This window comes from Tenrec ecaudatus, chromosome 10, assembly GCF_050624435.1.
Source record: "Tenrec ecaudatus isolate mTenEca1 chromosome 10, mTenEca1.hap1, whole genome shotgun sequence".
In the NCBI taxonomy this organism is placed as follows: domain Eukaryota; kingdom Metazoa; phylum Chordata; class Mammalia; order Afrosoricida; family Tenrecidae; genus Tenrec; species Tenrec ecaudatus.
In genome coordinates this window covers 88,996,486-89,009,496 of record NC_134539.1, presented here as the reverse complement: position 1 = coordinate 89,009,496, position 13,011 = coordinate 88,996,486, and the positions used below count along the sequence as shown (strand labels likewise).

General features: G+C 58.2%; 1 protein-coding gene across 3 annotated transcripts in view; it reads right to left on the bottom strand.

Annotated features, from left to right (window-relative positions):
* The window catches only part of SLC5A10 (solute carrier family 5 member 10), a 49,680-nt gene extending 38,971 nt beyond the window's left edge, over nucleotides 1-10,709 (bottom strand). For 2 of the 3 annotated variants that reach the window (XM_075559144.1, XM_075559147.1), the window contains exons 1-7: nucleotides 10,680-10,709; nucleotides 10,269-10,373; nucleotides 9,911-9,970; nucleotides 8,876-8,980; nucleotides 1,850-1,955; nucleotides 1,587-1,667; nucleotides 3-208 (exon numbers count right to left, since the gene is read on the bottom strand). In XM_075559144.1, coding sequence (XP_075415259.1) covers nucleotides 3-208; nucleotides 1,587-1,667; nucleotides 1,850-1,955; nucleotides 8,876-8,980; nucleotides 9,911-9,970; nucleotides 10,269-10,373; nucleotides 10,680-10,694 — 678 coding nt within the window. In that variant the 5' untranslated portion in view covers nucleotides 10,695-10,709. The remainder of the gene's footprint in view (nucleotides 1-2; nucleotides 209-1,586; nucleotides 1,668-1,849; nucleotides 1,956-8,875; nucleotides 8,981-9,910; nucleotides 9,971-10,268; nucleotides 10,374-10,679) is intronic. The other variant, XM_075559145.1, reaches the window with a different exon arrangement.
* Nucleotides 10,710-13,011: the final 2,302 nt, after the last annotated feature.

Genomic DNA, 13,011 nt, shown 5'->3' with positions numbered 1-13,011 from the left:
GCCTGGTCTGTGCACCAGTACCAGGTGGCCATGATGGTCAGACCGAAGGTCATCCCGGTCCATGGGAGGTCGGCCGTGGCGGGGTCTCGGAACATGTGCATGGCGTCCAAGCGCGGCAGGTGGCAGGTCGTGTTGGGGATGGTCTTGGCTGGGATGGCCTGAGCGTAGGCCGCTTCCAGTTGATCATACCCGCCGATCTGGTCGAAGGCTAGAAGGGTTGGGTGGCAGAGTGGACAGCTTTGGGTCAGGGGGGCCCTGCCTCCCCAGGCTGTCCCCCACTGCCCTGCACTCATAGGGAACTTCCTGAAGCAGCAAACTTGAATTTCCCCTCATTTCCACCTTTCCTAGTTGAATTTTAATGACTATTTTATTTGTATTTAAAGTAAGACTATTAAACGAGCATTTTGCACACGGCACCCCAGGGTCTGGTGCCTGTAAGAGTCAGCCGCAGGGCCAGAATTGAGTTGTCAGTTTGAGCAAGCAAAGGGGCGTTTCCTTGGCACTCAAGGACCTCCCTGGGGAAGAGCAAGTGTTAAAGTCCAGGGGCTTCTGCTCAGGCATCACGGTGGCTCAGGACAGGGAAGCAGGTGGTTCCCCAGAGGGCATGAGCCAGTGGGTAGCAAGGTACTGCTCATACCAGAGGCCTTTCCTGCGACTCTTAACCACCTCTGTCCCTGCCTCCTCAGGGCCATCACCCTGCATTGCCAAGACTGGCACATCTGTGTGTTTGTGTGTGTGTGTGTGTGTGTGTGTGTGTGTGTGTGTGTCTGTCCCTCGCACCCTGCATTGCCAAGACTGGTGCATCTGTGGTGTGTGTGTCCTTGTGTCTGCCCCTCGCATCCCCTTTGATAAAGGGCCCCTTGGTCTCTGACGAGACCAGTGCCTGAAGCCTGGACGTGGAAAGCCCGGGCCCAGCCCCAAGAGAAGGAAACCCAGTGCCCCGTGGAGTATAGGGAGGGTCAGGGTCAGGCCAAAGGGTGTGGGGAGGCCAAGAGTACCCCTGCAGCTGCTCGGTGCTCTGTGGGTCCAGAAACTGCTGGACGGCAGCGGACTCCCCTCCCCATCCCGGGTATCAGCCTGTTCTGACCCATATGCGCATCCTGTGTTGCCCGCCCTCGGCTGGTGTCAGCAGCTGGTCTGCACACTCATCGCTCCTCCCTTGCCTTTGTCTAGCAGGACTCGCCCGGCTTCCTGGAAGTCTGGACATGACTGAAGCAATTGGTGGGGACACCCAGACAGGCATGTGAGCTCCCCATTGTCTGTCTCCACGCCTGCCCTCGGCCACACCTCATTGTCAAGCCTGAGCTGTGGGTGGGTCCAGCCAGCCTTGTGTTCCTGTGTCAGCGGGGGTGCCAGGCCCAGTCTGCCCAACGTTGGTGACAGAAAAGCAGCTGGGCCATCAAGGCAGGAGGGAGGCTGGCAGCCTCCAGGCCTCCCCATTCCAGGAGCAGTGGGCTGCCCTGAGTGCCTGCCAACCCAGTAGCCTAACTCCTTAGCCCACGATGAGCTCGGACTCCAGGGGCCCTCAGTGTGTGCCCTGCAGGGTGTTGCCCCAAGCCCCAGCCCTTCACCTTCAACCCTCTTACCTTTGACCGTAAGGATGACAGCCCCAATCACCATGATGAGCGTCTGCAGGGCGTCTGTATAAATCACTGCGGCCAGGCCCCCTGCAGGGCACACAGGAGATGGAGGGGCTGTGTCCTCGATGGGGGGGGAGGGGACACACAGGAGGCTGCTGCAGGCATGTCTGGAGCAGTCTCACCCTCTGTCCAAACTGCTGCCCCAGCCTCTGGGAGGGAGTGGACCTCTGCCTCCCACAGGGCCCCTGGGCTGAACTGGACCCTCCTACCTGCGATGGTGTACAGGGCGGTGACAATGAGCATGATGGTGGTGGACAGGTAGAAGTTCCAGCCCAGGCAAATGTGCACGAAGAGAGCTCCTGCATACAGGTCAATCTGGGGAGGCAAACGTCCCTTGCAGGGCCTGGCGCTGCGGGGAGCCAGCTGACTCCATGGCATAGCACCACAAGTAGCCACACGGGCCTGGGTGTGGTGGGGAGACAGCACCCACACACCTCCCAGGGCTCCTGTGAAGACCGGGGAATGCTGGCAGAGCCCCTGTGCCAGGTTCCAGTGTACAGCCATCACTGTCACGAATAAAGTCTGACATGATCCTGCCCACCAGGGAGCTGTGTGTAATTGCACCTGGCCCCTCACTTGGGGTCCCAGTGGGGAAGTCAGAGGGGCTTCCTGGGGTGGGTGCAGGAGTTCTGAAGACAAACATGCTGTTGCTTCCTCCTGTATCCCCCCAGAAACACAGGTGATGGTGCACAGCATGTCTGGGACAGAAGCCATGTGTGGCTTAGGCTGCAGCCGGGCCCAGGTCAGGATGGGACACAGTCCTGGCCATCCCAGAACCTGACGCATCCTAAGGGCAGGTGTGATAGCCCTGCATGCGCCAACTTCAGCATTGCATTGCAATGTGCAACTTCAGCGTTGCAACGGGCATCCTAAACCATAATTAGACCCCAGGTAGGGGCTCGGGCAGGCCCCAGGCTCCACCCTACCCTACCCTGCTCAGGTTTCCAAACCTGCCCCCTTTGATGCAAACACATAGTGACCCTGTGGGACAGGGTACGACTGCCCGGTGACTTTCCAAGATTTAACTCTTGACTGCAGTAGAGAGCCCGTCTTTCTCCACAGAGAAGCTGGTGGTTTCTGACTGCTGGCGTTGCAGGTGGCAGTCACCCTGTTAACACTGCTTGCCTGGGGCTCCCCGGGGGAGGGGAAGGGCCTGGAGCTACTCCCTCCGGCCAGGAGGCTCCTGGGAAGGGTGGAGCATTGCTGTGGGGAAGCGGAGCTCCCAGGAGGCAAGCACACACACAGCCAGCCTCCCCAGACTGCGGACAAGGGATCAGACCACTTCTGCCCGGAGCCCAGCTATGGGCCTTGGCTTCCCCCCAGCCCCAAGTTGAGCAGGACCTAGAGGTGACCAAACAGTACAGCATTTGAAGTCCTTCCTCACCACTACCTGGGAAGGAGCTCAGGCAGGTCAGACACATCGATGAGCTTCAGGAAGATGCTGGAGCCCCTGGCTTTTCCAGTGAGAGAGAGATAGAACGTGTGTGTGTGTGTGTGTGAGAGAGAGAGAGAGGGGGGGGGAGCTGGGAGGAGAACATTGGCTTTGAACATGGAGAGTAAGGACACTCAGATGCCCCCACATTTGAGCTGGTCCCAGTGGAGGGCACTGAGGCTCAGGGAGGGGAAGGAAGGGACTTCTCTGAAGTCAGCCCGAGAGGTGTCCGAACTTGGCCTCTCCTCTGCCCTAGGCCTCCAGTCTCTGGCTGTCCCCAGCGCCCTGCCAGCTCAGCCTCCCCGCTTCCCTAAGCCCGCCCCTTCTCAGCCGGCTCATCCTCCTTTCCACCCAGGGCAGTCGGCTCAAATCACAGCCAGGAGTTCAGCAGGGACCCCTCTCGGAGCAAATGTTGGCTACTTCCACTGGGGACACTGGCAATACTCAATCTCAAGCCACCACCTCGCCAACCTGGCCCCTCCCACAGCCATGTACTCTGTGCTTTGGGCCCCAGCTAAGAAGAACCTTATCGACCTGCGGCCCTCCTTGGCCACCCCCTGCCTCAGAGCAGGCCACTGGACTCCCCAGGCTTCGGAGAGTAGAGTGGAGAGCGTACCCCCGGCTACCCCTCCATCCCTCCAGTTAGTTATCCCAGGGCCCCCAGGTGTGCAGGGACCTCCCTCCCGCAGACCTCTGGCAGAGCTAGGGAGTGTGGCTCCTCCATCCTGCAAACCTGCAGCTGGGAGGCCAAGAGAGACCAAAGGGACCTGCCCAGGGTGGAGCCCCAGCGTGTACTGCCCCCTCCTGCCCAGCAAGCTCTGATGCTGCAGATGCTGCCCTTGCAGGAATGTCCAGAGTCTGGCCTCCACTCCCCTTCCCCCTCCCACTGCAGGCCCACCTGATCCCACCTCCTTGTCTGTGCCCAGACGGGGCCTCCACCACAGTGGCCTCTGAACCACTCAGATGCCCCGTTGCACCACCCCTGCAGCCGCCCAGAGAGTCTCCTCATGTCCTGGAGACTTCCTAGGGGATGAGCTGTTCTCACTGCACAGAGATGGATGAATGGCCCTGCGGGGCGAGGCCAGGTGCAGCTAGCCCGCCCCCGGCCTCATGTCCTCAGGTCCTGGGGAGTACCTTCTGGCCAAGGGCACCGAGAGAGCAACTCCGTGTACCTCCTGTTCCCCCGAGGCAGCCCACCCACCTGAGCCAGAACCTCAAGTGCTTCCTGCTGATGCCCAGCCCAGGTTGACCGCTGCCACACCCCAGCCCCCTGTTCCTGTTGTCATGGTGACAAAGGAACTGCACCCACACTCCCATGTCCAACCACCCCACCACCACCACGGAGGACCCCTCTCCAGTGTCTTCCTTCTCTCCCCACCTCCAGGCTCCTTCGGGTTTCTGCCGTGTGGGGAGTACATTCCAGCCCCCTGTGCCGCTGGGGCCTGCCCTCCCCCAGTCCCTCTGGGTCCTTGGGCCCTGGACCTCCCAGCTCTGCCCTGTCTCATGGGGGGGGGGATGGGGTCTCCCCTGAGCCCTCCCTCCGCCTGTGAGACTGCACTCCCCTGGACTCATGCCCAGTATGCTCTCTCTGGCCGGTTTCTATTGAGTCTACCCAGGCCGAGGCCAGAGCAGGACAGCTCCCGGGGCTTCCAAAGGCTGGGCTTGGGATCCACAGCTCCCCTGGGTGAGTCCAGCCCCCGGCCTTGCTGGTGGACTGGGTGCTCCTGCCAGGATTGCTGCTCTCTGACTGAGGGAAGCTTGTTGGTCCTCGCTTGAGTCTCTCCCTCCGCACTTGGATCGCTTCCTTTTCGACGGAAACCCTCTAGCTACTCAGCACAGTTCCCGTCCATCCTATCTGGATGCAAAGGCATCAGGGAATGCCCATTGGCTGCCGAGTGTTTACTGCCTGGCACACAGTGAAAAAAGAAAAAGACTCGCTGCCATGGAGTCAATGCCAACCTCGTAGGACAGGGCAGACCTGCCCCCTGCGAGTGTCCATGACTGTAAGTGTTTACGGGAGTGGAAAGCCCTGCCTTTCTCTTGAGGAGCAGCTGGTGGTTTTAAACTGCTGACCACGCCGAGCACAGCCCGACCCATAACCACCATGCCGCCAGGGCGCCCATTGACCAAGTGCTCACAAATGTTAGGGGCCAGCGCACTGGGGCGGGCAGGGCACACCCGTCTCACGCCAGCCCTGGCTGCTTCTGTGCCAGTGGCAGATGAGTTACCCCAGACACCCACAGAGCTGAAGACTTTTGCCCTCTGACCCTTTGAAAACGTGTTCACTGACTCCTGACCTGTGCCATCTTGCTCATCTCACAAGGTGTGGTGTCCGGTTACACGTTGTGCTGCTAACTGCAAGTTCAGCTGCTCCTCGGGAGACAGATGGACTTCCTATTCCTGTCACCACGAGTCAGCATTGACTCGATGGCAGTGAGGTTTTGTTGTTGTTGTTTTTCTGTTTGATGAATATCTCCTGGGGCTGCTAGGTGCCACACAGGATGCTTCGGTGACAAAACAGGAAAATAGGAGACGGTGGATGAGATGATTGGATGGGCTGAGCGACCGCAGGCATGAGAACTAGAGGGAGGGTCAGGCAGAGGATGGGACGGCTGGACGCCGCATGTGGACAAGTATGTGGACCAAGAGAGCAAGTCACACGAGCGGAGATGGGTGCACAGTCTGTGCTGGGAAGAGTGAGCAGGAGCCTGCTGGGCTGGAGAAGCCGTTGAGGAGGAGTGAGTTGGAAGAGCGAGCCAAGTGGCTATTCAGACACGGGCACAGTAGGTGCAAAAGGTCGGTCAGGCACTGCGATGTCAGGATGTCTAGAGCAGCATGTGCCACGGGAGAGAGGAGAGGTCAGTGACCCCCAGATCATGTGGACCTTGGGGGTCACAGCAAGTGGAGTTGAAGCTCCGGCAAGGGATTCTCATTTCCCACAACTGGTCTGGCCCAGGAACTTGGCTTCGGTTCCCCGTAGAAGCTGGGTGGTGGTTGAGGCCAACGGCAGCAGGCCGGCAGGACCCTGGGATCTCTCCCTGCCTATGATGCAGGATAGAGCCAGAGCACGCGCAGACATGGGATGGGGGGTGCGAGGGCTCTCCCAGGGCTCATCCTGGGTCAGGTCAGGGCCTCTGGGACCCGCGGGGTGCACGCACTTCAAACAGCTTCACCCCAGAGCCACAGCAAAGAAGCCTAGTCCCTCCCAGCCCTCCCCAACCCAAGCCAACAATTACCATTCCTCACACTGATGCTCCGCTTCATCCCAGCAGCCTTCAGCGTTCTGAAGCACTGTTCTGGAGGCCCATGGCTGCACCTCATTTTACAGCTGGGTAAACTGAGTCGTCATCCTCATCACAAACCTCGCTGCCAGCCAGAGTGGTGCTGGAACCCAGCATTCTGAGCCCGGGGTAGTGCGGTTCCAGCCTGGGCTCTCGGTGTGGGGGTCGCCCAAGGCCTAGGTTCTAACTGGGACCTCTGCCTGCTTCTTTGTGTGACCTGAGGTCAGGGAAGCCCCTGCCAGCCCCCAAAGCTTCACCTGTAAGCTGGGGATCCCCACACCAGAGCACCCTCTGGACTCAGTTCCTCACCACAGTCAGCAGTTCGGAACCACCAGCCTCTCCAAGGGCGACAGACAGGACTTTTGAGTCCCGTAACGGGGACCCACGGGGCAGTTCCACCCTGTCCTAAAGGGTGGCAGGGAGTCAGGTTTGATTTTTCTGCCAGGCTAGAGGTCTGGCTCCGCCCAACCACCGACAGTGTGACAGAGAAACTGCCACAGAGTTTAGATCGATGGTGAAGTGGGGGTAGAAGAGCCCCCCTTGTGTCCACCACCCTGCCCAGTTTCCCTCAGCTGGACAGTAGGGGCCTCCTCCCGGGCCTCCCTTCTCTCACTGCTATCCCCTTCAGCCCATCCTCTGGGAAGTGCCAGAGAGCCTGTCCAAACTGACCAATCTGCCCAGGCGCTCCCCTCCTTAAAGACCCCGTTGTGCCCTTGGAGGAAGGGCCCTGGTCTGGCATTTCAGCCCCTTTCCTCCAGAAGTCCTCAGCGCCATTGCTCACTATAGCCTCTCCATCAGGGCATGGAACCAGCACCCAGCGCGCACGCGCACACACACGCAGGCCTGTTTTCTGAGCCTGCTGAGACGGTCCCTGGTTGGCCACTGTCACCATCACTCCCTGCTACCCACTTCCTGCTTCTCCTCACACTGTTTCATTTCTGATGCTCAGAGACGTTTCCCGTGGACCCCTGGAGTCTGGGCCTCCCAACCACCCCGGATGGATTGTCCTTTCCCAACGAGGACCACCTATCCTGTCCCTGGCCCTCTCCCTTTGTTGTTTCCTATCCTGCTCCGTCAGGACCTCCTTCGATCCTTAGAATCCAGCTCATGTTGCCCCCACCAAATCCCGTCTCTTCTGACAGCTGGTGGTCTGCTTACACACCAGTCTCTGCCCCAGGACTCTAAGTCCCTGGTAGGCAGGAATCATGCTTATTCTGTATCCCTGGCTCCCATTGACTGGGAAATGTAGGGGGGGAGGGGGAGGGGGAAGGAAGCAGGAGTGTATCAGAGCGAATGGAAGTGGCTTCAGTTCTGATATTTGACCTCAACGGCAGCCCAGAGCAGGGCTGATCCAGACCCTGCGGAGTGTCACTCTTAGAGACAAAGAAAGCCGCCCCGCGGTGCTTGGAGAAGTCTAGGAGGCAGTGTGGGCTTCCTCCCCTGGAGCCTGCCCAGTGGGTCCCAGAGCCACTCTGTCAGCACATGAGGTTCCATTGTGTCCCTGCCGCCCCCCTCAGGGCCTTGATCCCATGGCTCCACAGTTAATCTGACTGCCCAAAGTGCCTGAAAAGGCCTTTTCCCCCATTGCCTCACACCCCAAGTAGATCAGTGACAGGCTGGCTACTCCCAGTCCTGGGACTAAAGATGCCACCACTGGGGAGAGAGGCATCGGAAGTCACGTCCGCTCCCCAGGCCTCAGAGAAGCCAGGAGGGCACAGGCCCTGCCGTGCCTCCCCACAGCAAAGAAACAAGACCCTGGACGGAGATACCGCCTGTCTGGGCCCACTCAAGCACAATGAGGCAGACTCGGGGTTCAGGCTCAGGCTTCCTGATGTCACAGCTTTCTGGAGACTTCTGGAAATCAGAAGGGCCAGCAAGATCTGAGAGCACCTCAGGGCCACCAGGTCAGGACTGAGAAGTAGAAGGCCTGGCTGACCATGTCACTGGGAGATTTGGGGCAAGTCACTGCCCCTTCCTGGCCTCAGTTTCCCTGTCTGAAAGATGAGGTCTTGGGAGGAGACCAACCTACCCTTAGCCCCTTCTGATTCTGACATTCTCCTGTGAAGGATCAGGTCTAGACTCGCAAAGGAGAAAGTTGCCTGGAGGGGTGCCGACTGGTCAGTTTATGGGATGGAGCCAATCAGCTGAGGAGCAGGCGAGAGGCCAGAGCAGGTGAACTGGCAGAAAAGGCATCGCTTTTAGTGCCCTCTGGTGGGCACTCGGCTTCCCTCGGTGAAGCCTTGAGGTTCCAGGGCCCTGACCCTGGGGAGAACCCCTGTTCCTGGACTCCTGCTCAGCGCCCCAAGCCTTGTAGGCTACAGACCCAGCATGCAGCTTGTGATGTGGCTGGGTCTGCTCTCTGTCCCAGGCTTGCACTATGACCCTGATCAGGACACCATCCCTTCCAGGGCCTCAATTTCCTCAGCTTCTAACAGATCAGGCATGTTTGTGGTGGGGGCGTGCCCAAATTGGGACCATTTCCAGACGGCTCTGATGGAGGGTGTGAGGGTGGGGCAGCTCACCGATATCTTGGTGAAGACAGACAGCAGCAGGGACAGGACAGACAGGTACGTGCGTATCCTCTGGCCTCCGTAGCGCTTCTGCATGTACTCTGGCATGGTGACAATCTGGAGGGAGGCACAGGGACTGAGTGCACACGTACCCCACCCCCAGGCCCTACTGCTCACTGCAGCCCAGCACTGGTCTGACTCCCAGGCTGAGGACCGACCGAATCCTAAAAGGGCAGGGACAGGAGCACTGGTGGGGCCGTGACTGAAGGAGGGGGACCCCAGGTGAGAGGGAAAACCTGAGAAGAAGGTCGTAGGCTGCAGAGCAGGGAGATGCTGAGCCTTAGAGGTCTGAGTGGCTACTGTACGGGGGCCGAGGGAGTCAGGGATGGCACCCCAGGTGTTCAGGCTGTAATCCGGGGGTGGGCAGGTGAGGGCTGGAGGTCTCCCCTCCTTGAGCTGCCAACAAGGCCCCTGGGTCAAGGCCTCCCATCGGGGTGAGTGGGGTGTGAGGAACGCTAGTTGGAGAAGGAACAAACTCAGTCCTGGAAGTTCACTAACTTGTGTCGGGGAGAGAGAGTAATGTCCCCCTACGCCTGGAACCTGGTGCTTGTGAATGTGGCCTGGTTTAGAAAGAGGGTCTTAGGAGACGTGCTCGGTCAACGGGAGGTCATGGCAGAGTGTGTCCTTTTAAACAAGGAGAGACAGAGGGACACGCACACAAGGAAGACGGACGCGTGATGACAGAGGCAGAGATGGGAGTGATGCGACCACATGCGACGGAAGCCTGGGGAGGAAGTCGGGAGAGGACTAGGAAGGGTTTCGCCCTGGAGCTGCCTTGGCCCTGCTGATACTTGCCGCGTGAGCGTCCAGCCTCAAGAATTGTGAGACCACAGTTTGCTGTTACTTGAAGCTACTGGGGTTGGTTGGACAAAGACCACTACCCCTAACTTGGGGAAAGCCCCAGCCAGAACTCTCCTTGCAGCCCCACCCTGGGCCCATACCCCAGCTGGAGGTCCAAGGGCATCCTGAACCCCAGAGCAGACTCACCTCTGAAGAAATGTAGATTGGCACAAATACCCAGGCCAGGGCCAGCAGCACGTACGTGGCCTGAAAAGATTGGGGTTGGGGAGGGGGGGTTAGACAGGACAGAGACAGGGATAAGACAGCAGGCAGCAGTGTCCAGCTAGCCCTTCTGTAGACCAGAGGGCAGGGGACATAGTTGAACATGGCCGGGACTCCCCGTCTGGAGACCTGGACCAGGCCCAGCTATTCCCTCTGGCTCAGCTATCTCTACTGTCCCCAGGAACCAAGCACAAAGACGGGTTGTGGCTGACTGACACAGCTGCACTGCTCCTCGGTCCCTGAGCCCCACCTCCCAGCCTGACTGTCCCCCCAAGAGCCTTACATTCCACTCGAAGCCTGCCACGGCCAAGCCTCCAGCTGCACCTGAGCCTGCCAGTCCGATGAAGAGGCCAGACCCCTCGCTGCTGGCAAAGAGGGAGGCTCCAATCTGGAAGAGCAAGAGGGAACCAGGTGCAGTGGCCAGTCCCTGCTGACCTGACAGCACATTCCAACTGTCCACAGAGTCCGCAGGAGAGATGCCTGGGAGTCCAAGGGAGTCCGTGGGTCCATGGCGGGCCCCTCAGCTAGGGAAGAGCACAGGAGACCTCCACCCCTAAGCCCCCTTTATACAATGTCCAGCACATCCCTTGCACCCCAAGCTCAAATCCAAGAGCAGACCCTCAGCAAGTGCCAGCTGACCTGGAGATCTGGCCCTGACTGCCAGAGAAGAGGGGCAGGAGCCAGGGACACTTACCGGCCACCATGTCATGTCCCGGCCTGCCAGGAAGTAGCCTCTCACTGTGTTCCTGCTGGCCCGGCACGAGGACTGCAAGGACAGAGAGGGCAGGTGGGGCTCACGCATCGCTGGTGAGGATGTCCAATGGCGCTTCAGACCGCACTCCCTTCCACCGCCATCCCGGTTCCAGACCCCTCGGATCCACGTTGTCTCTGTGGATGTGCCTGTGCTCGACACTTCCTGCAAATGCTGCCAGGCTGCCATGCATGTGAGCGCCGTGTTTCCCCGAGCATGTTTTCAAGGTTCGTCCGTGCTGTGGCACACATCAGGACTTCATTTCCCTTTATGAACACTATGCCACTGTAGGACTAGCCCGGATTTTGTTTATTCCTTCCTCCGTTGATAGACACTTGGGTTGTTTCCCTCCTGTGGTTCTTGTGAACAGTGCTACAATGGATATCGGCGCACAGGTATCTGTCAGTCTCTGCTTTCTAGTCTTTGAAGTGTCAAGTGCATGCTTGACCTTGGTGGGTTCCCACAGTAGTGGGTGGCAGAAGTGGGATTCATGCCAAGGTGGACTCCACACGGTCCGCTGGCTCCTTCAACAATAATCCCTGAGCACCTCTGCGTGCTCTCTGATGGGCTGTTGGTGAGGAAGGCCCAGAATTTTAGGTTCCATGTGTATGAAATTTTTAAAAATTCAAATCAGAATTCCTGAGAGCAAATCCTGATCTCCCTACTTCCTGCCCTAGTAACCTTGGGAAAATTAATAAATATGTTTAAACTGTGGGACATTGAATAAGGAAGACGGAAGAAGAATGGATGGATTTGAATTGTGGAGAGTGTGGAAAGTACCCTGGGCTGCCCAAAGAAGAAACAGATCTGTCTTGGAAGAAATATGACCAGAGTGCTCCTTAGAGGCAAGGACGGACTTTGTCTTACATATTTGGAGATGCTGTCAGGAGAGACCAGGCGCTGGAGAAGGATGTCGTGCTCAGTAAAGAGAGGGGCAGTAACAAAGAGGAAGGCCCTTGCCCAGACGGATTGGCCCAGGGGCTGCCACAATAGGCTCAGGCATGAGAACAGTGTGAGGCTGGAGTGGGACCGGGCAGTGTCTCCTTGTGTTGTGCACAGCGTAACTAGGGGTGGGGACCGACTCGTGGCACCTAAGTACAAGGTGGGCCTAATATCGTCCCTCTTCTCTAGGGTTAAATGAGTTAATGCACACCAAACACTGAGAATGGTGCCTGGTAGGTGCTTAATACATGTCCGTAAACCCTGCTGTCTGGCTTGTAGACCAGAAGCCGGGCTGTAATTCTCTTTCCCATCTTGCAAGATGGCAGGCGAAACGGCTGAGAAGAAGCCAGACACCAAGGAGAAGAAGCCTGACGTCAAGAAAGCAGATGCCAGCGGCCAGGAAAGAAGGCTATGATCAAGAAGGGGAAATCCCACTGTGGTCCAAACCCCGTCGCAGCCAGCGGAATGGGCCGTTAGTCTGTCTGCGCCATGTATTCCAGAAAGGCCAAGGATCAGAGGAAGCATTCAGCGGCCAAATCCAAGTTTGAGGAGAAGGATGAGGCGGAAGAAGAAGAAGAGGAGGAGGAGGTCCAAGCTACTGTCACAAAACCAGTTGGTGGTGACAAGAATGGTGAGACCCAAGTGGTAACACTGTTCACTGGCCCTGGGGAAGCTGTGCTTGGGAAGCCAGGGAGCCATGGCAAAAAGCCCCCTGGCCAGCATCACCCCAGGAACCATTCCCAGCATCCTGACGCAAGAGCACGGTTTTCCGGAAGCAGCTGGGCAGTGGCTTGCTGCTTGTGATGGGCTCCCTCTCCCTCCATCGGGTAGAACACACCAGAAATGTGTCCTCGCCCCCTCCGCCAAGCCTGATAGCGGCGGTGTGAAAATCCCCCAGCGTCTCAGGGGCGCCTACTTCAAGAAGAGGAAGCTGCAGGAGCGACACACCAAGGAGGCGAGCTCTTCGACACTGAGAAAGAGAAACACAAGATCACAGAGCAGAGCAAGCTTGGTCAGAAAGCCGTGGACGCGTACATTCTGGCAGGAATCAAAGCCGTTCCCCAGCTCCAAGGCTGCTAGCGTGCTACCTTCACGCTCACGGTGTCCTACAGTTCTTGTGAAGAACCTAATTGAATAACTGAGAAAGTTAAAAAAAACAACAACAACCCAAAAAAAACCACCCTGCTGTCTGGACAAGAGCCACTGAAAGGATGTGGAGGACACAGAAGGGGTATTTAGACATGCAATTCATGTTTACTTTTCACAGTACAGATACCATGACATAAGGCTGGATCACAGAGTAACCGTCAATACGATTGACTGATAGTTTGCC